Genomic DNA, 22,113 nt, shown 5'->3' on the forward strand with positions numbered 1-22,113 from the left:
CATAAAAAAGAGTAAATACAAAATAATGAATACAGAATAATGAGTGGATTGTTGTCAGTCTGGAAGTCTAGTCTTGAATGTCTCAAATTAGGTCAGCTGAACTGGGGGACCTGTCCATGGCTTCACTGATGACCAGTCACCATGGTTGATGACCACGATGATTTTTTGTCTTGGGGTGGTAGGTGCTGATGGCCTAAAGGGCATTCTCCTGGCAAGAATGTTGCAGCCACCTTAGCAAGTTGGGAGGGTCTAATGAGTTGAACACAGCTCTGGGGCTTTATTACAGCAAGATATAACCTTGCGTTTGGCTGTTTTTCTTTGCAAGATTAAGTGGTTCCTTTTTCCAGGTGTCACTGCTGAAGTGTCCACGTTGCTCCTCTTGGCTTAAGGGCACTGGGCACCAAACTCCAGTTTGCAGATACTGCTGTAGGAGCTTGCTGCAAAGGACAAGCACAATGCTCAAGATTGCTATGCTTTGTGAATCTTGCCTAAAGCCGTAGCAGTATGTTTCATTTCTTCTGATCTGCTCAGACTCCTTCTACCCTCCCATTCTTGCTCTGTGCCCATCTCAGTTTGGCTCTTCTGCTACAGTGCTGCAAATAGTGAGGTTTGGTGCTTATTCCAGAGCACCGTGTTCTTTAGTCCACGCCACATCTGCTTCAGAAAAGAACACAGCAATTTCTTTGAAGGAACTGTTCAGGTGTATGTGAATCAGGAGTAGAGATGCATGAACAATAGAGACTAATTTCAAATTTAAAGGAATAGCACCCAGACTCTGCAAAGGAAACTTTAAGGAAAGTAAGGCAATGCAGTGGTAGGACAGCTTTCTGTCTCATAACTGAAGCTGGATTTCTTTTTTCTTTCTGGATATCCAGCTTTCAGCCATTCAGACAAAAGAAATTTAAGACAGTAGAATAACTGTCTTGTTTTCCCCTTCCTGCACTGTTGTTCTTTCAAGAGGCTTTTCTGAAGATGTTGACACTACTTTTTTTTTTCTTTTTTTTTCTTTTTCTTTAATTTAAATCCAGATGTCAGGTTATCTGTCAGCGAATAACAAAAAGTAGATTTTTTTAATATTTGGATAAATTCTGGACATTTTTAGGTCATAACTTGTTTACATGTCAGTAGTTGTTGGAATTCTGACAAGGTGCTTCAGGAGCCCACTGGTTTTCTCTGCTTATTCTAAATCATTTTTGTATAGGGAGACATGTCCAATTTTTCTTAAACTGGGCTTGATTTCTGAACTTACAGAGCTTAATTCAGTAGAGAAGAACCTGGAGCCCGAGTTTACAGAGGGTTGCTGTCTTGAAATGATAAATTAATTGCAGGAGGTGCCTTTGGTAGGGGGATTTAATCAATGCATTTCAAGAGCACTGCCATAGTGGCTGCACCAGTGGCTGCCTCTAGAGTTAGCAGTTTCATCCTTTCAGATGTCGTTCCCATTTCCCTATCGATTATGCTGTGACTGGGTACACAAGGAGCCCTGTATTATCTGAAGTCATAAGTGTCTTTCATCTTTACAAAGGTTGGAAGTCCATTTTCCTCCCCGCTGCTTAGAGAGCTTTACAGCTGACACCGTAACCTGATGAACATTGTATTTTGATTTGAGGCTGGGTAGTGTTACCAGGCTCTACTAGAAGCTTTTTCTTCCCCTTTTTCCCTTCTCTCTCTCTCTCTTTTTTTTTTTTCTTTTCAGTTTTTCTTTTTCTTTCGCATGGCTCGCTTGGGGACTATTTGGGAAAAGATTTGTAATCTTAGCCTTCATCAGACCACACAAGTCAAGAGGCTGATCCCCTCTTGGGCTTGTCAGCAGTCAGCTTATTGAGCACTGAACGTGAGCTGTGCTGGGAGTGGGGGAGGTATGTTTTTAGCCCACACTTGTAGATCAGTGTCACGGGGGGCCACAACACCGTGCTGTTTAGCAGCGAGGGCTCATTATGTGCCTGTCCCCTGTGGTCCCTCAGCAAGGGCTCGAGGCTTCTGTTGTCAGCGGATGCATGAGGGGAGGGGACGGGCGGGGAAGGGAGTGCTTGGCCTCCCTCGGCTCTGAATGCTTTCATTGAGACCCTGATGAGAACGCCTTCCAACTGAGCCCTATTACAGCCTCCACCCTTGGAATTGCTTGGGATTTTGTGAGGGTGTGGAGAATGGGATACAGGCTGTGGTGGCTGTGACAGCGTGGTTGGTTTTGAACAAACCTGATAGTTCTGAACTGAAGCTATGCCTACTTTTCGGGTTTGGGTTGTTCCTATTTTAATCAGTGACAATAGCAGAAGTGTTTATTAGCTATGCCCCAAAGTTTCCTTAATGTCATGTCTTACTGTGAAGATATGTATTGCAGCAGGGCATTAACCAGCCCGGAGAAGTGCAGTGGTAAGTGTTAGGCCACGTTGCTGGTCCTGGCTCTAAGTCTCCAGAAGCAGCACTGTTCCCAGAGGACGCATCAAGGCCCACAGAATCATATTGCACTCTGCTTTGTAGTTACAGCATGGATAGGCTTCAAAATGGTTACAGGAATGCTTGGATATCTCTTCAGGAAGGTATTTATAAACAGTGTCCCATCCCTCCATCTCCCAGGGCTAGCAACTTAAGGGCAACGTCCTTCATCTGTGCAGGGTGGCCAGCCAAATTCCAGTGGCTAACACAGGTTACCTAACTCATATGATGCTTTTTTATCCTTGGCAACTCTGTCCAAATAGTTGCTTTTTCAGTTGGCTTCAGATCCACGAAGGTTTCTGCTGTACCTAGACCACCAGCTGCCTGGCAGCCAAGTGACCCAGCAGCCTCTGGAGCCGTGCCCTTACATTGTATGGGACAGCTGTGTCAGCCTGGGCCAGAGCTGGTGTGGTGAGTGCCTTCGGGGTGCCTTGGGAGGGAGCAACCCAAGGCAAGTCCTTAGGTGTCTCCAGAAGCCACAGTGAGTGGAGCTGGAGCTCTGTCCTTCTCACGTAAAGCTACACTCAACAGCCCCACAGCTCCCATCCTGACCACAGCTTCTTATCTGCCTCGGGCATCTTTCTGCACTCACCAGCCCCTCAGCCCCAGTCTCTGTCACCTGCCCTTGGTGCAAAGTGCCAAATCCTGTAAAACCCTTCCCCCAGCGCCACTGCAGCAGATGCAGCCAGAGTCTGCTGAACTGGAGCTGAAGCATATGCTAAAGCATACAAATTAGCATATAGTCTGCGTACAAAATCACACAGAGTTTAATGAAATTTAGCAGGTTTGTAGCATACTTCAGAGAAAAAGACTGCTTGTTGAGGGCTTGTCATAACACACATTCTACCACTTGAGCCATGTTGGCATGGTTAAAACAGCGCAGCTGCCCCAAGGCTGGAGAACAGAACAGAGCTTTGCCTCGTGCAAAGGTGGCCCATTCTCATGCTGTGAAGTGGTCGTGTCTGTAATTCTTTTCCCATTGAGAGAGCTGGCAGATTCTTGGTACTTCCATTGTTTTTTTCATGGACTTGTTTTTTTCTTCCACCTCCTCTTTGCATGCCCCAAACATTTATACCGTGCTAAACAAACATAAGTTGATCTAGCACATGGGTGGAAACCTGCAAACAACTTTGTTCCTGAAATTATTCCCAGCTGAAAAGCTGAGGTGTGCTTTAACTCCCTGCCCTTTATACTAAGTGGAATAAATGTTCTTTCATGACTGCCCTAATGCCCTTAGATTACTCTGACTGCATGGAGTTGGGGGCACTCAGCATCCTTTAAGATAAAGATTTTAACTTTGTGGTGCATTTTTCTTGGTTTTAGGTTGTTTTCATGTATCTGTAATTTTGTTTATGTAGGCATAAAAATGGTATACATTTATCTAAAGTACTTTACATGAGAAATTTGTAGACTATAGGAGTCTCTTGGATCTCACTGGTGTGAGTCATCAAAAGTGATAAAATCCTAGAGAGAGAAGTATATTTACATACCCAAATTTCACTTCTAAAGAAAAATGTCTTTGATATGTTACATCTCATTTTAGGGGTTCCAGGGATCACAAGCAATAATTACAAGTTATCACATGCACACAAAAGAAATTAAGCAAAAACATAATTAGACAATTTTGATAATTAGATCATTAACATGCTCTTAATATAATTGTGTTAATGGAGATGGCTATAAATACAAAGCTATATCTGGTTAATGTCTGGTATTACATCAAAGCTGAGAAGCTTTCACATGCAAGTGTAACCCACCCTGAGATAATTTAAAACTGTTAAAATGAAATTTCAGTGCTTGCACTGGGATTTTTCTATGCTTGGTTCACATTATTGATGCTAATAACAATAATGAATAGTGTCACGCACATCCAGTGTGATCAGTGTGGTATTGATTAGCCTGAACCTGGGATTAGCAGAGCACAGGGTGAAGGGGAGCAGAGGGGCTCAGGGGCAGGGGGGACCTGCTTGGTCTGGGGGCTGTGCACACCCGTTAGCCCCAGTGAGCCAGGGGCAGGACTGCAAAAGGCTGTGCAAGACAGAGGGGAAGTGTAGGTACTGTTTTCCTGGGAGGAGAGAAGCAGGATGGTGGCGTTTTGCCCTTTCTGTGGAAAAAAGGGGGATTTCCAAGGTGCTGAGTCACAGAAATGTACATGTAGTTTCTTGGACACAACGGGAGTTTGTGAAGACTCCAAAGGCAGGACCAAACAGGACGGCCCTTTTATGGGTGAAGGGCTTGGGGTGAGAAAGAGGTGGTAAATGCCAACAGGCCCAATACTACTGAGGGAAGGGATTTAGCAGGTGAGATTGAGGCCGTGAGAGCCTGCATGGCTAGATAGAAGGGAACATTAGCTGCCTACAGAGCAAGTGGCTGTCAGCACCTCATGTGTGGCTACTATTTAAACCAGCAGCTCACCTCAGGCCTGCTGTGCATCAAGGAGGATGTTCCAAACAGGTGCTGTCAAACCTCAGAGCAAATAACAGGATGCCCTTGTGCAACTTCTTTGCACCTAAAATGCAGCACAAGTCTTTTGGGAAATCAGAGCAGGGTACAACACATTAACAGAGGTGTGATTCTCTGCCTGGGTCAGCAATTCTGAATCTTTGCTGATCCCATCAGCTAGCCCTTCAAATTATTTGTATCAGAAATCAGTTTGGAAAAAATATATATTCTTCCATAGATCATTCCACTGCTTCCCCCCCCACCCCCCCTTATTTCTCACCATCAGCTTCAAGTCGGTATCTCATCTTCTCACTCTGTAACCTCAGGGGTTGCACAGTGATCCTGGGACTGTTCTCTGTGGTCTTAACCAGCCCTCCAGATTTCACAGTGCCCACTTCATCCTGGGTCCATTCATGTGAAGGAAATAGCTCCTGAACGGGGCATGTAACAGCTCTGCAGATGCTGAGGTGTATGCTCTTTAGTTCAGTTGGAATAAAAAGCTGGTAAAAATCTCCAGTCAGTGCTAGTTTGAGATATGACTGCTGCTGAGTGATAAGAGCAGGTCTGTGTGCAGCTTGGAACTCGCCACATATGCAAGGATTTGAGAATCAGTGCAGAAGGGAGACTTGCTCCTATTTCTAAATTACGTGTTTTTAACAACGTTATCTATCTAATGCAAACTGAAAACACAGTGAAGAAGCAAATATATTTAAAATTTTCATGTGTCTCTGACTGTGAAGTTGCACGGAGAGACTTCATTATTACTGCAAAGTGGATATTGTCTTTGTGATATACTTTCCCAGAGGTCAGGAAGAAAATGTTGTTTCCTAGCTGGCACACAGATGAGCTCCATCTGATTTGAATAAAGTGGGCAGGATTTTACTTTTACTTGCAGTTTTGCTAAGATTAAGATTAGTTGGGTTGTCTGGTGTTTTCGTATTCAAGGACATGAAACAAAGTCAATTTAATTTAAAGTGTGAATTTCAAATGGCTTTGTTAAATTGCAGTAAAACTCTGCAGGTTTTAACAGACCATAATAAGTGTTGCACTAAGGCTTGCGATGCGCTGTGTCTAGGCAATTCATACCCTTGACCTTCCCATCTCCTCACCAGTCAAGCTGGGAAGGAGGGTAGAAATCTGATAGCAGCAGCAAAGAAAAGATCCTGAATGAGTGTTGCTTGAGGAGAGCATATCCAAGATGGAGAGTTAGCTCAGGTCAGAATCTCTGCATGAAATTCAGATAAATGCGGGTAGAATTTTATTCATACAGCTTTTTGGAACAAAGAAAACCAAGTAGAGAAAGGAAGATCAGACGTGCAAAAGCAAATCTCTTTACCCGGTATAAAATAACCTCTGTTATTAGTCTATTGGTATTTTTTTTTTTTTTCTGCAGAACAGTGATCTTAGTTAATATGCCTGCTCTGTGAAGATACTTATGTTTCTTCATATGGAGAGAAAAGCTCATGAGTGAGCATGCAGGAATGGTTTTCAAAAACAGGACACAAAAGTAAGCTGAATAGGACAGAATCTTTTTGATTTTCTGATGCACGTCAGTTGTAGATGTGCTGAAGCTGAAAAGATTTGATAAAGTTACATTCTGAATAGCTCTTCTGAGAATGAGAGGGCCATGAAATAAACAATAATTCTGCTAATAACTGCTTAAAAGAAAAGGAATATGATTCTTGTGTTTGAATAGCACTTACAAGAGATTTCAGCTTGCTGCAAATCCATTTATAAATCATGAGTACAGTAAGTATGTAGGTGTCACAGATAGTGTCTTGACCTTCACACTTGTGATGTTTAGTTACCATTCTTCAGGTATGACACCTATTTGAGAAATCACAGGTTACAACGTCAATACTTGCTCAGTGCTGGCATTCATCAAAGGACTGCAGTGTTCTTCTCACAGGAAAAGCGAGCTAAGCTTTGAAAATCTGGAGTTGTTTTATAAGAATAATTGCTCCTGTAGCCTGGTTACTTAGAGGTTCATGTGATCTGTTTATTCAGTGCTTACCAAAGCTTGGAATAATGGGAAGATTTGAAAAGATCAAAGAAAAACTAATGTTATTCCTGTATTTTAACAGGTCTGGCCCATGTAGTTATAGGTCAGTCATGCTTCGTGCTTATCCCAGATGGGTTTGAAAGGGTGGGTACAGGATGCCAACAAGAGCAGTATCTTTGTGAATGGCATTCGGAAGGTTTTTGTGGATAAAAAAAAATAAAAAATATATATTTGCCACCCTGGTGAGGAATGAGGCCAGACATCTGGATGATAAAGCTAGCAGTTTGTAGGCTCTAGAAAGCATCTCATTCTAGCAATAGCTAGGTCAAATTTGAGGCTGGCAACCAGTTTAGTGAAAAGGCAACTATAGCAAGTGAGTTCTGTGGGGTGACTGGAAACTTGAGCAAAAATACATCTGTGGTACATCGAGGTTTTGTACATGACACAAGACTGCTTACAGCAGTGACACAAAAAAGTACTGGGGGGGCCAAGGTGAGTAATCGGTTGAACACAAGCTCATAGTGTGCTCTGGCGGCTAGGAAAGCAAATGCAATCTGTCAGCATTTGGGCAGGAACTCACCGGGCTGGAAGGAGAGAATAGGCCCACTGCTTTTTCCAGCACAAATGAAGAGGCCAGTGCTGCTTTGTGTTTGTTCTTTGTGCTACAGAAAGGCAGCTGACAATTTCTGCCCTTTTGGCAAGGGCTGAGTTGGTCTACCATGTAGCTACAGAAGAAATACTCTTCCAGGACACCCTCTGCATGCTCTGGTCACAGATTTAGGTCTGGGCTGCAGAGCCCCAGACAGCTGAACAGAAGAGCTCATTGGGCAAGGCTTGGATTTGCACCATTGAGTGTATATTTAGATTTTCCTGCTGCTATTCCATCTCTTCTTCCCAACCCAATTAAAAATCTGGCTGCTGTCTAGCTATCAAATGCGAACACAAACACCTGTGTGCCAGATGTGTGCAGCTGTAAGGCTGTCAGTGCTGATCCATCATCAGAGCCATAAGCTGATCCATTGGGCAATTAGAAAACACTTTTTGTTTTGCCCCTTCTTCTGTTCCTCCTCCCCCTTTTTAATCCATCTATTTTTTCCAGTGTTTTCTCTCCCCTGCTTCCTGCTGCAGCAAGTTACTGAGAGGGAGTCTCTCTCAGACTTTATCTGTCTCTTTCAGATAGGAAGACAAAGAGCCTAAACCGAGGGAGTGCATTTCTCTGGCTGCAGAGTGGCTGGTTTGTACTGACAAATGTTAAATTATTAAAGTCCAAATGTCAGTAGTATCTGCCAGCTCATGAAAAACTCCTTGAAACTCTTGTGAGGGCTATACTAGAGAGGATCATGATATGATTCTCCCCCTCCCCTGCTCTATGAAAAAATTGCTCCTACATCCCACAGATGTATTCTGGAGATGCTCATTGTAGGGCAAGGAGCATTCTTGTGGCCTCTGTGAAAGTGAAGGCTCACATCATCAGCAGAAAGCAAATTCTGAAGCTTGAGAGACAAAAATGGTATTAGCTAAAGAGGTGGGTTATGATAACACCATGAAGGTTTTTACTGCAGTCGATGAGAGAGTCTCTCTGCAAGGGCTTGTTGGAAACAGGGTCATATAAAAAGCCTCTTCCTTTACTCCCTTTCTCTTCCCTTACAACCTTTGTCTCACCTTTTGTCCTCCTTACAATCTTCCAGTCCAGGATTCCTCCCTTCTCTGCCCTCTCTCTGCTCTCTCTGCCGTCTTCCCAGTGTGCAGTAACAATGCTTGCAGGGGGATGCTGCAGCTGGGGAGAGGAGAGGGTTCCTGAATGACAAGAGGGAATTATATTCTCCTTTTCTAGCAAAGGAGCTGAGATGTGCAGAGCAAAAGAAAAAGGGAGGCCATCGCACTGCCCTGTTGGTCTTCCTCATGTACAACTTCTGCTTTTACTCAGCAAAGGCTGCTTGTGCTAGCAGAGATCCTGTCACCTTAGATAATTCAGATGGTTCAGTCTTTACTTAGCAAACCAACTGGTTTTTATCTGAAGGCTCCCAGCTCAGTCTGGTGATACAGTCCTACTAATTTATAGTCATGGTCTCTTTCCTGTCATCCTTATTTGAGGAAAAACTCCCACTGACTGAGGCTTATTTGAACATGCTTTTGCTTTAACAGAAGTGGTGCCATTGTAACAGTGAGAAGCTGTTTTTCAACTGTTGGGGCTCTGGAATGCTGAAAACAGCAGATCTCTGAAATGTAGCCTCGAAGACGATAGGATATGTTTAAGTTAGGATGCAGAGTCACTTGGAAAATAGCCCAAGTGCCTCTGGAAAGTAAATTTACAAGTATAATCTTTTTATTAGGTTAGAAAGTGAGCCCTCAAGAGAGAAAAGAGAACAGAAAAAGCTGACTTTATTTATTTATTTTTTAAATAGAGACTAACCGTGGACTAGCCTGATTGTGTTTAGAGCAGAGATGTTTGCACAGTCATGGAAAAACATGTGTTTTTTATCAGGGTTAAGGCTTCCCTCCTACTTACATTTCTTAATTAGTTCTTTTACTCCCTGCCTGTGGAGAATGCGAATCTGGAAAACACCCTTTCCAGGGCAGAGCTTTGATTGTTGTGTTCCCCCTATTTCTCCCCTCTCCTTGTGTGATGGATTACACACCAGCAGTCATTGCTGCCTGGACCCTCTCAGAAACAAGGGAAATCCATGAGTTTTTTGTGAGCATCTCCAAGCAGAGGCTGACCTCTGTGATCTAGCTGGTGTTGACTGCTTTGTTCTTCCCTGAAGAGCAATGAATAATACTGGTGTTGAAAACCAAAATTTGATAAGCAGGTCTTGAGATCCGTTGTAAAGTTGAGTTTTCTCTGAGGTAACGACATAGGATTGGCTACAGTTGGCAGAACAAAATTTAAGATTTCATGCACAACTGCATGCCCTATATTACTGTCGACCTTCTTGGTTTGTGAAACAAGTAACAGGCATATGAAACATTTGCTTATGAACCTCTGATCAGCTGGGTGCCATGTAACATGGAAGTGCAAATTGCTCATCCTATTTTTGGCCTGCTCCTCTCTGCACCAGTTGAGCTCTGTCTGCTTGTGTCCTGTCGCCTTTTGAGCTTTGTATGAGTGTGTGTGTGTGTGAAGCACTGTCCTTCATGCTAAAAGTGTTTGCTTTCTCTGTAGAGGGAGATGGGCACCGTGCAGGGTAGCAGGAAGGAAAGAATTGCTCTTCCTGGTTTGCTTTCCAGTGATGGAGTTGCAATGTCATGAAAATTGTAGAGCAAGGTACAGCTTTATGAAGGCAGACAAAGAGAGGATGCTTCTGCATTACCTTACATGACCTACAGTTGTGCGGTCCCCCCTCCTCCATGAGGTCAGGGCTGCATTTACCCTGTTACAGCTGTGAACTTCAATGTTTTTTAACTAGTGCCTGCTTAATGGGTAAAGCACAAATTCCTCAGCATCTCTGTCTGTGATGGCTCTAAAAAGCAAAACTTTCTTAACTCTACTGTATTTCCAACGTGGCTTTATAATTCAAGACCAAAGAGGAGGGATAAATTAATAGATGGCCAGAGTAGAGACGATGAACAGCCAAGCATAGCTGGCATTGGTCTTTACTTGAGCTTGAAAACTCAATGCGAAAATGCTCCTTGCAGACAAGTTCAGTTCAGTACTCTGTTTAGTTCAGTGCTTGCCTTGTGCATTTTTGCTGTGGTCCATGTTGTGACAGATCTCCTGAAGCTTTCAGACCTCTTACACGTCTTCATGTGTTTATTCTAGGAATAGGAGTTTATAGTAATGCTGTTTATACTAAAGATGGGTGAACCATTAGAGCAATAAGAGAAACCATCATGAACCTTTGCCCTGAACTCAAACCAAACTCTTATGTGACTTTTAAAGTTCTGTTTCAATTTCAGTGTCACTGTACTTTGTTCTGTCAGGCCTGGAAATGAGTGCCAAAATATAAATGGTATTTCCAGTGTCAACCTCAGATTTCACAAGCAAATCTGCTCTCATGACAGTGTGTATGGGGTTTCTGAGACCTCACAGGTTTTAGTAGTGAGTATAACCTTTCCAACTCCTGCTGCTCAGTGCAGCTAGCACAAACCACATATTCATGGGGTTTGCCCGTCGCTATTTCATACAGGCCTATGGGACAAGATCCTGTTTATTGAACTAATAGGCATTCTGTAGGGGAATGTGTGCAGATGATTGCTTGCAGATGATATAATGAAACTTAGTGTCATGTAGCTGCGTTGCCCTGTTATTCAAACAAGGGTGCTGTGACTGTCCAGCCTTGACCTTCTCCTAGATGTGTTGCAAGTCTGTCCACTAATTCTTCTGCGAAATTACACTGGAGCTGCCCAGTGCAGAATAACAAAGTAAATGGGCTCTAGCATTTTTTGTTGCTGTTGAGAACAGACTATGACTAATGTTTCTGGAACCTGTGTTTCTCCAAATTTATTCGCTATCCTGTAGGATTTTGTTTCATATCCTAGACCTGGATCCAGTTTTGAACTATCCACGTAGGGGAGTCTGATAGATAAGTAGGGCCAGTTGTAACAGTAATCAATTCAGGTGGTGTCTGTTTTATTCCTTTCTACTCCCGAGAAGGAACAGTATTCCTTCCTCTCTCTCTGTTTATTGTTGTATCAGAGAATGATCTGATGTTTGTTTTAACACTGAGATGAAGCTGAATTCACTGCTGTCCAGCACTCCTTAAAGCTGGTGTGCTACTTGAATATTTATATCATACTGACATTTGCTTACTTTAAGAGAAGGCTTTATTTCCTTGGAATATTTATCATAGTATCCAGGAATTTCCATGTTAAACTGCTGCTGGATCTGAATGCTGTGTATAAGTACCTGGGTTCGAGCCCAGTTGCCTAAGGGAAGTTAACTTTCAAAGAACAACCACCAGCTCTGTGGCATTAGCTAGCTGCAGGAAGAGCTGGCGAGGATTTTTCCTGGACTGACATTGAGCAGCCTGGAGAGAAGACTCACACCTCACTTCAGCTGTATGGATGGCTTTGTCTAGTGCATTAGGGGAACAGTAGAGTCCTCTCCCTGCGTACCTGGCATCATGGGTGGGGTGCCTGTATCTGATGTGATCTGTTGACCTAGTTGTGGTCTTGGATGGAAAATAGGATTTGACATCTTTTGCTTCCTGTTTTTTCCCCCTGATTTCCATCAGCCACTTTTCCTGAAGGTTAAGGGGGGAGGGCTGATGCAGGATCCAGTTCCTGCCTCCCTGACACACTTTGATGCTCTGACCCCCTTTGTGCATGGAATAGAAATGACCAGTTTGAGGCTTGATCACATCTCAGCCTCCTGTTGTTTCCCATCAGCTTATATGGCTCTCTTGGGCTTCTGGGGCTAGAACTGCTCTTTTGCTGCTGTGCATAAAGAGGCACCATGATTTATGAATCAATTAATCACTGCATGCTGAGGAGCTGTTCACGGTAGTTAAACAGTGAAAATAAAATGCTTGAGTATATAATAAAGATGGATCATAATGAATGTGACCCTTTACCGATGAATTTTCTCCCTCCTTATATGATACCCCCTACTCATTTTTTCCCAGTGCAGCTAAACTATCAAGACATGAAATCTGTCCATCTTTGATGGCATGGGGCTCATCAAATTGCTTGATAAGGGTGGTCTCTATTTTTGGATTTTTTTTATTTCTACTTTTCCGGTTTGATTTCATTTTGCTGCTGAAGCTGTTAAAGTCTCAAAGAAAAAGAAGAAAAAATAGATTCTGATGCTACTGCATGTAAATCTTTTTAATAATTAGAACAAAATCCACCAATAAGTCCCCAAAACTTAAGGAGGGGAAGCCTGGCCTGTAAAAGTGCTAAAATATTGTGTGAAATTTCCATAACCAGTGACTTGAGTATAAAGCTCTTTTTCCTCACCTACCTTATCATATATGTACATATATACATATATGCACAGAATATATACATATGCTCCACCACTTCCAGCACTGCTAGTCTAGAACTCCTGTTTTTTGCATGTAAAGAGAGAACCTCAGATGAGTGCATTAGAAATGTTAGTTTCCATCACGTAGCTGTCATGGTTTGTTCTGCATAACAAACATCATTGCTCTGCATTTCTAAGACCACACAATACTGCATAACTAGGCAAGTTTGGTGATAAGCCCTGCTATGACTGCTGGTTGGCATCACAACTTGCTGAAGCACTTGCTGTGCAGTTTGGGCCAACATTGTAGTCAGATTGGGGTGGCTCCACAGAGAGCACCACTGCCATTGAAAACTCTACCTACAAGGCAAAGATATGAGGTAGGCGGTTTTAAATCATACACGGTTTTGTCTCAAAAATACACTTTCCAAGGAGAAAATTGTTCGCTACAAATGATGAGTAGATAGCGAACCTTGCTATAAGCCCATTGATTTTAGGGGAGTTGCCCTTGATCTCACCTGTGTAACTAGAAGTAGATTTCATTCAAGTCAGAAATTAGGTGCAGTGGTGTGTGTGAAGCAGGTTAATTCATTCTCCCTGCCATGCACTGAAGCTTGCATTGGAATTATAACATTTGTCATTTATCAGTAAAAGTAAAATATTTTTTTTTCTTTCTTACATGATCCAGTTTCTCATTTTTGTTTAACTCTGCTGCTGGCATGTGTTGACTGTATCTAATGGCTTTTGTTTGCATTCTAAGCTTATCTCATAAATTGGCTTTTGAAATGCACAATCAGCAGTAATAATGTTTCACTGTGGTGACAGTGGTTAAATATTTCTCTCCTGTCCCCCCCTCCCTTCTCTGTTTGCTCTTTAGGACCCGTGTTTCTCTTCAGTGATTCATGACAAGCTCCAAGTTCCCAATACCATTCGGAAGGCATGGAACGAGAAGGACAACAGATGCGATGTTTGTGCCACACACCTGAACCAGCTGAAGCAAGAGGCCATTCAGATGGTGCTGACCTTAGAGCAGGCTGCCAACTCAGAACATTACGATGCCTCGCCAGGATCTCCCCCACCCCTCTCCAACATCCCCACGTTAGTGGGTTCCCGGCACATGGGCAGCTTGCAGCCCAGGGACTGGGCATACATGCCTGCTCCTTATGCTACGTCTAATTATACAGGCTTTGTCACCAATAAACACAGTGGAAAACCCAACAGTCTAGGAATTGTCAATGGGGTGGAGAAGAAAAATGGCTCTCCTGGACACCAAGCCAAGGTCAGCTTTCAAATGGCCACCAGCCCCAGCAATGGTAACGTTCTTAATTCTGTGGCTATCCAGGCTCATCAGTACCTTGACGGCACCTGGTCTTTGTCAAGAACGAATGGTGTTACTCTATACCCCTACCAAGTAAGTAATTTAAGATAATAAAATGCGTTCCTTTCTTTTTTCTTTCCCCCCTCCCCTGCCTTTTTTTCCCCCCCTCATACAAGCTTGCAGGGGCATGCGAACACTGCTTGTTCCTGCTGGGGAGAAGTAGAGCCAATCACATAGTGAGGACCAGAAAAAAAGAGTGCTACAAATTCTCTTTTCCTTGGTAGGGAATTGAGTTGGGGGGAAGACACAGATCACAACCAGTGTTAATTAAAACACCTTTTATTAATGCAGCTGTTATTAATAATAGAAACAAGCTGTTGTTACTAGCTGATAATTAGCCACATTGTCTATTTATTCCTTCATACAGTTCACCAAACTCATTCACTCCCTCATAATACTTGGTTAGAGCAACAACTGGGAGGTCAACCACATTTGTCTATTCACAAGTGGAAAACAGCACTGATGTACCAATAAATTTTGGCTGGGTATATGTGAAGTTTCCAGAGGGACTTTTGGTTTATCGGGGCGTATATGATCCTATAGTCCTTGTTGAGCAGCCACCAGCTGTGTTGATGTGCCCGAAGTTACAGGTTCCTGTTGATGCTAGTATGTGCTGGTGTCCTTCTGCACATTAAACTGATTCTTATTGTTCTGATTTGTATTAATTCTCATGGATTCAGAAGGATCAGTAGTCTCCAGAGTTGAGCAGTTTGGGGCTTGTTTCCATATACTTCTCAGTAGTTTTTTTCCTCCTTTTTGGAGGGCTGACTTTTGGTAACTGTACACACTCATAGGTAGCTGTAGAACCCATTCACATTAACTTGTGCAGAAGGAGGAGGCAGGCTTTCCAAAGCACTTGCTTTTGCAGGTAGTGAGATTTTTAGAGTGCCCAAGCTCTTGCATATTGCAATACAAGGCTATTCTTTTTGAATTCTCCCAGCTATCCCTATTGGCTTCCTTAGGCACATGAATCTTTGGAAGTTGGTCTTTCTACAAAGTTATGAACAGATTGCAAGATACATCCCTACATTAATATTTAACATTTTTTTGTACGAGTGACTGGTATTATAGCCAGAAAAAAAAAAAAAAAAAAAACACAAAAAAAACCACAACCCACAATGTTATTCATAAGCATTAAGATACAGCCATGCACCAAAGAAGAGTTGGTAAAACTAGAAGTGAATTACAGTTATTTTATCTGGAAAATATGTGACCGTTGTGTTGTGGATCTATGCTCTAGTGAACCTGAGTCACATTTGGGCAGATCACTATGTGATGATAGTTTGATCTAAGACAAAAGCATTTGATGTAAGAAAAGAAATAAACAAAGAACGCATATTAAGAAAACTGAATTATTATTTGTATTAGGAAAATTGGTTCAGTCTCATTGCTTTCACAATTGTTTAGCTCATCTTCTACGAAAATGTCTTTTGTTTACTTTTTAATAACGTTCATGGTTCCTAGGCAGTTCATTTTGTCTTAAAAATATTCACTAAGGAGAATCTATTACTCAAAACTTTCCAGTCTGATCCTGTTCGGCTCCAGTTACCATAAGGACTGCTGTTCCCTGTCATTTTCCTCTCCTTTTGCTAACCTGGAAATAGAAAAGATAGTGGCTGGAATCTGCTAACAGATTCAACACCTCCCTTCCTGCAAAACAAACAAACAAACAAAAAACCACACACACAAAAAACCTACCATCCTACAGATGCTGGTCTGTAATGGGCTGTTTGTTGATAGTAAGTTTTATAGTCTCTTTACAACCTTCAAATGTTGAAATTCTCGCTTTACTTAGAGGGTCACAGTTAATTGTCCAGTCAGGGAATAACGATGATAGCTTTTGTCTTTAAAAGGATTTTAGTGTTTGGTTATGTAGTATCTGTATCAGACTGGAAATTAATCAAGTAGGAGGAATAACTTTGATTAGTGATCTCTGCAACTTGAGATAATGAGATGCAAGCTTTGCTTCTTCTGCTTTAATGTACAGAAAACAATGTTGCTGTATATTTTTCAGAACATTCTCGATCTCTCTACCCCATATACATATAATTTTCATTATGTACTTACTGTTAGAGTTACAAAACCCTGCTGGGGAAGAGCATTAGGAAGATGAATCTGTTATCCCATCTTAATTAGAACTCTGATTTTCATGATTTTTGGGGAAAAAAAAAGAAAAAGGCACTAGTTACTTACTTGCAAACATCTATTAATTAATTTTTCTTGCCTTCCCTTAAGAATAGATTAAGAATAGAAGCCTCACTGTGTATTAGCTTAGAGGAATAGGAAAGAAGTAAAAGAATTCCTTGGGATGGAAACCTTGTACTTCACACAGAGTTATAGTACCCTTCTACATTATAACTTTGTCAAACTGATGTCCAAGGAGAAGTCAGTCTCATCGCTCTAGACTTAATGGCGCCTGTTTGTAGACCCCTCCCACTGTAAATTAGCTTTTGTTAGACACCCTTAGATAACTTGACAGCAATGGTAGAGTACCTTGAAGTGTGACTGTATTTTCTTACTGAAGTACCACCAAAAAAAAAAAAAAGAAACACATTATTCTGGAAGAGACACACCATGGCTCAGAATAGACTCATGGTAATTTTAGACACTAAAAAATATTCCTGCTATTGTAATTTCTAGGATATTGATGCCTTCTTAGGATCTTCCCCTCCAGACTGCCTTCAATAGCACCTTGTTGTGGGGAATGAATTACAGCTTTTATTTGAGTTCTGCTGAAATAAATAAAAAGTGTTGTGATATTGTAGGGCTCAGCTGCTGCAATAGTGTAGGGCATGTCTTAAATAACACCCTACTATTCAAACAGTTCTGCAGAAAAAGCAGTTGGTATCAGGAGTAAGTAAAGCAAATGCAAATTTATATACTACCAAATTTAGTAATTTAGTATATGTCTACAGCCAGAAAAAATAGAAGTAATGATGTCTTTAACTGGAGCTGTATGTTAGACATAAAAGAACCTCTCTACTGATACAGACAGTTCAAATAAATTTCGTGGAGGCATTATGGGAACTCACCAATGGAATCTCCAAAGAGTAAGTCAGAGAATTATCTGCTAAGTAGTGCTTAGACAAAATAGTCCCTACCTGGAGATTAGGAGATGGAGTACATGACCCCATCTGTCCTCACCATCCCTGTTTTATATCATTCTGTGTTTAGCCACTCTTTGAGTAGACAGAAACAAAGATCTGGTTCCAAAACCCTGTGATCTTCCCTAGGCTTGGCTCACAAATGAACAGCTGATGCTGTTTTCTGTAAGGAGCTGAATCAAATTTTGCTGGTAAGCAGCCCTCTTGTGAGACAGGGAATCAGAGGCAGGGAAAGGGAACTGATTAATCTCAAAACGTATGGCCCATTAAGACCCTCCTATGAACACGGGAATGCTGAAATGCTTACTTGAAGAGGGTAATTGTGATCCCTTTCTGATGATTACATATTGGAAAATACCAGCTGAAATTCAGTAGAATTGAATAGAGTCTGAAAATTGTGCGCTTTCAGTCACCAGCAGGTAGCATTTTTATGCATGCCCTCGGGATCAGACTGTGTTTTAACACTTGTAAAGGCTTCTGTTGATCTCTCTATCACTCAAAGGAATTTCAGTCCTTGCTTGCTCAGAGAAAACTCCTTGGAATTGGTCAGGTTTTTACTTGGGAAGGCCTGTAATTGTATGTGCAGCTGTTAATGTGAATTACAGGATATCACAGTGTCAGCACACCTATGTTACATACCAGTTGTCACAAAATGCTTTTAAAGAACAAGAAATGGTTGAGCTATTGTAGGAGCTGCAAAGTCCAAATACCTTAATGAGATGACTGCTTCTACTAATTTTATACAAAATGTGATAGCAAATTAAATGCATAATGTTTTTAGTACTTATTATCCAAAGCTGCTAAAATATCTGAAACAAAACCACCACATTAATGAGCATGAGATAGATTTGAGTCTGTAGTAGTTCAGGCTGATGTAGGGTTAGCTTTCAAAGGGAAATGAGTGGAAAATAGGCGACTGGATTAAGGTGGTTACAGTAAAACACTTTGGAGTAAAATTCACCACTATTTAGGAGTAGTTGTTCCTAAATGATCAGCATAGTTCTCCTGTTTTAGTATGCCTCTAAACCAAAAGGATGGTATGAACTGCCGAACATAAAATGGTGGGCATTTCCTTGGTCCATGGACCACCTCTGGTTACCTTCCTGAATCTGCAAAAGAATCTTTTAGTGTATCTAATTTTTAAGTAGGTTGTTTAAAAACAAAACAAGATTAACACAGCATGGTTTGCAGATCCATGGGAACGGGGTTAAGCTGAGGCAGGGGAAATTTAGGCTTGACATCAGGAGGGGGTTCTTCACAGAGAGGGTGGTTGCACACTGGAACAGGCTCCCCAGGGAAGTGGTCACTGCACCGAGCCTGTCTGAATTTAAGAAGAGATTGGACTGTGCACTTAGTCACATGGTCTGAACTTTTGGGTAGACCTGTGCAGTGTCAAGAGTTGGACTTGATGATCCTTAAGGGTCCCTTCCAACTCAGGATATTCTATGATTCTATGATTCTATGATCCGAGTGACAGAAAGGTAAGAGAAAAAGCAGAGAACTGGGAAAGGCCAGTTCCTCCAGGAATAATGTGGGCTTTGAAAGGGAAGAATGGGGAGGAGAAAACCTGGCTGTTGATGTGGATAGGGTGAGTACCTCCTGCTTCAGACCTTGAGATTGTCAAGTTTGAATTAGGTGTAGAAAAAATGATACATGTAAGGATTTGAGTGATTATGATATTCAAGGAAAAAGTGTTCCTTTCTCTGCTGCACTTAAAAAGACCCTTTTGACCAAAAGTTTGGAAAATGAGATCTTAAACTGCAGAGCATTAGTTGGCCCTGGGCATAATGATCTCAAGCCTATTCAGAGAGTTATCAAAGGCTTTGTGTACAATTGATGAAAGCCTACAGTATGTGCTTTCTATTTCCTCTTTATGTATAATATGTGTTTAGAAGAACACTGTTCTCTGAGAAAGAACCAGTTTGTTCTGGAGTTTTGTGGTGATGAATGATTTGTTTGGAGTTTACTTAGGTCACGGCTGTCTCATAACACATCAGTTCTTTCAGGCACAGCCTTTTAGAAAGAAACTGGTAGTGATTAGAGTTGGGCACAAGATGGAGAGTTCAGATACAGAGCCAAAGCCTGTGTGTGGGGTATCCTCATCCAGGATTTTGATTCCAACCTTATTTTCTAAGTGTCTACTGTCTAATTTATTTCTCTTCCACTTGCTTCTGCTGTCACTTCTTAAAGTGTTCAGCAGGATAAAGCTAAAATGTTAATGATTGCTACAGCAGTGCCAGGATAATTTAAGTAGCTTCTGAAGCATATAATGCAAGGTACAGAAATCATGTTACTTGCTCCATCTGTAGATTAACGGGCGTTTTCTATAATTATTCCATGCTTCTTAGAGCCAGACCTATTTTGTCAAAGCATCTTAGCAATAAATGAAAAGGAAATTTGTGTACTGGCCCTTCTAGTACCATGTTCTTATGTGACCACACTCAATTCCGTACAAGATCTGTAATGCAGGAGGTATTTTGCCCATGTGCAGTTAGGTTGTGGCCCAGAATATTTTGGATGGCTTGCATTCAGTCATGAAATGCGTGAGATTTTAATTGAGTATGGTGGCTTCCAGAACAACATAGAAAACTTTGTTCTTGTTACTACAAGCTCATAAGTGATGATGTTGAACAAATGCATGCAAACTCTTGTGCTGATTTTTTTTTTTTTTTCATTCTTTGGCCAAAGTAACTCATAGTGAGACTGTAGACTGAAAGTGCAGGAATTTTATTTCCAAAGTTTGTTTGACTGGACCAAAGAACAGATTGTCAAACAAATTCATTGGCACTAAAATTAATATCCCCACTTAATTATCTCTGTTGCCCTTGTTCCTCATGCATTAGTTGTTATCTCTGAAGTAGCTTTCCTCTAAAAGCCTTTTTAAACCACATTACTAGTAATTAGATATGACCCTACTGAAGTCACTGTATGTCATGAGCTGACGTTTTGCCATGATTGTTTGATCATTCAGTTTGTATATTACAGGAGTTGGCTATTTGTATTTTATTCCTCCTGTCTACCTTCTCAACTAACAGCCCAGCTGTATATGGATTTTCTAATACCATCAAGAGGGAGAACTGAAGTCTGTGCTAACTAAAGGAGGAGGTTCTTTTTTTTTGCATTACCTTGGTGTGATTTGATCTCTTACGGCATTTTTATGCATGGCTTAATGACCTTAGAATCATTACTTTCCCCCTTCATGATACCAGGGTGACCAAGGGAAGAAGGAGGTAAAGGGTATCCCATGGACTGAAAAGAGCTAAGTAGGCTTATCCTATGAGTATGAAAACCCCATGACTCAGCTGTGATGTGAGGAAGAAATCTGTGGACTATTACAGGAGTGAGTTAATCCTGTAAATTAGTGAAAGCCAGAAGATCACAATTAGTGAGGATTTGTAGTCTTGCTTTCCTCCCCTGCTCTGTTGCTTAAGAATTTTGTCCAAGTGTGAGACTAGTTTCTTTTCTGAAATAATAGCTGTGCTAATTGCTTGCATCATTGAACAAAAGAATAAATTGAGAGATGGCTGAACAGTGAGAAAAAATGATGTGGAGATGAGATGGAGAGAGGGAGATGACAAATTAATGCATTAAAATAAAGTTCTCCCTTTGTCTCCCACACTGTAAATAAGGTGGCACAGAATCAGAGTAAAATGGTCAGCTTGTCCTTACACTTTATTTCATAGTTCATGAACACAGGAATTCAAAAGTTAAGACAGCCAATTTGGAAGTGAGAAAAGGAAATATGCTTTTTATGCAATATACAGTTCTGTGGAACCTATTACCATGGAAATAGCGCTGAGGCCAAAAGCTTAAGAAAATTCATAAAAAGGTTGTATGTTTATGTGAGCAGTTAAAAACAAACAAAAGAAACCACCGCCAAAACCTTTCTGCTGTTAGGATAATAAAGTTAAGGATAAATTTCCATATAGCATAAGACAATTGGTATCATATTCTATGGAGAAAGCTTCCTTTGAATACATCCAATACATTGCTAAGGACTACAATTCCTGAAACCAGCAGGGAAGCTTTCCAGCACGGGAGTAACTGGGCTGACTGGGAGTTGGGTTCTGATGTACTTAGTCATCTCTTAGACTCTTTGTCCCTCTGTTCTGAAAGTGGCCCTTGAGTAGCAGCTGGAGAGAGAGCCTAGATTAGAGCCTGAACCTGGTGAAAGATAAACACCAGATGACAACAGATGACTGCTGCTGCGTTTTGGATGGAGGCCTGTAATAAACAGATTAGTGAAGAGTGCTTTTCCAACAGTTCCAGCAACATTGCCAGAGCTCAATGTAGTTGTTGTATGTTTCAGAATTCTTTGTCTATTTTTATATTTATTTTTATTTCTTACTAAAGTGTGAAGATTCAGGGCTTCTAAAAACAAAAGCAAAACAAACAAACAAAAAAACACCATTGGGTTGAATCATTCCTATAAGCAATGTGCTGGTCTTTAAAGCTGCATAAAGATTCAGTCCCATCGCTGACATTCCTCCTATATCTTGCTATTGTTCTACATCCTTTGCAAGAAGAGACAAAATAGAGATGTTTGTACAAAGGTAACTCAGTCTGATTGAGATGTGGAAGGATGGAGTGATGGCAAAATAATTAGAAAGCAAATTTCTAGTAGTTTTCCTTTAGATTTCTAACTGGTACTACTCAAAGAAGACGCAAATCAATGTATTGTTCACTTGACAGAGACATTTGTTTTACATCATAAGTGAGACATTAAGATTATACTTAGTAATGTCATAGTAAATACATTATGCTGTTCCTTTTATTTTGCTTAGGAAAAGTGTTAGGCTTTAAAATGTGAAGAATTGCATTACTGTGCAAAATAAAAATAAACTGA

General features: G+C 41.3%; 1 protein-coding gene across 2 annotated transcripts in view; it reads left to right on the forward strand.

Moving 5' to 3' along the window:
• Positions 1-22,113, forward strand: part of KIF26B (kinesin family member 26B) — a 293,062-nt gene that overhangs the window by 76,812 nt on the left and 194,137 nt on the right. For both annotated transcript variants that reach the window (XM_068676375.1, XM_068676376.1), the window contains one exon: positions 13,663-14,196. In XM_068676375.1, coding sequence (XP_068532476.1) covers positions 13,663-14,196 — 534 coding nt within the window. The remainder of the gene's footprint in view (positions 1-13,662; positions 14,197-22,113) is intronic.

This window comes from Anas acuta, chromosome 3 (assembly GCF_963932015.1).
Source record: "Anas acuta chromosome 3, bAnaAcu1.1, whole genome shotgun sequence".
Taxonomy (NCBI): domain Eukaryota; kingdom Metazoa; phylum Chordata; class Aves; order Anseriformes; family Anatidae; genus Anas; species Anas acuta.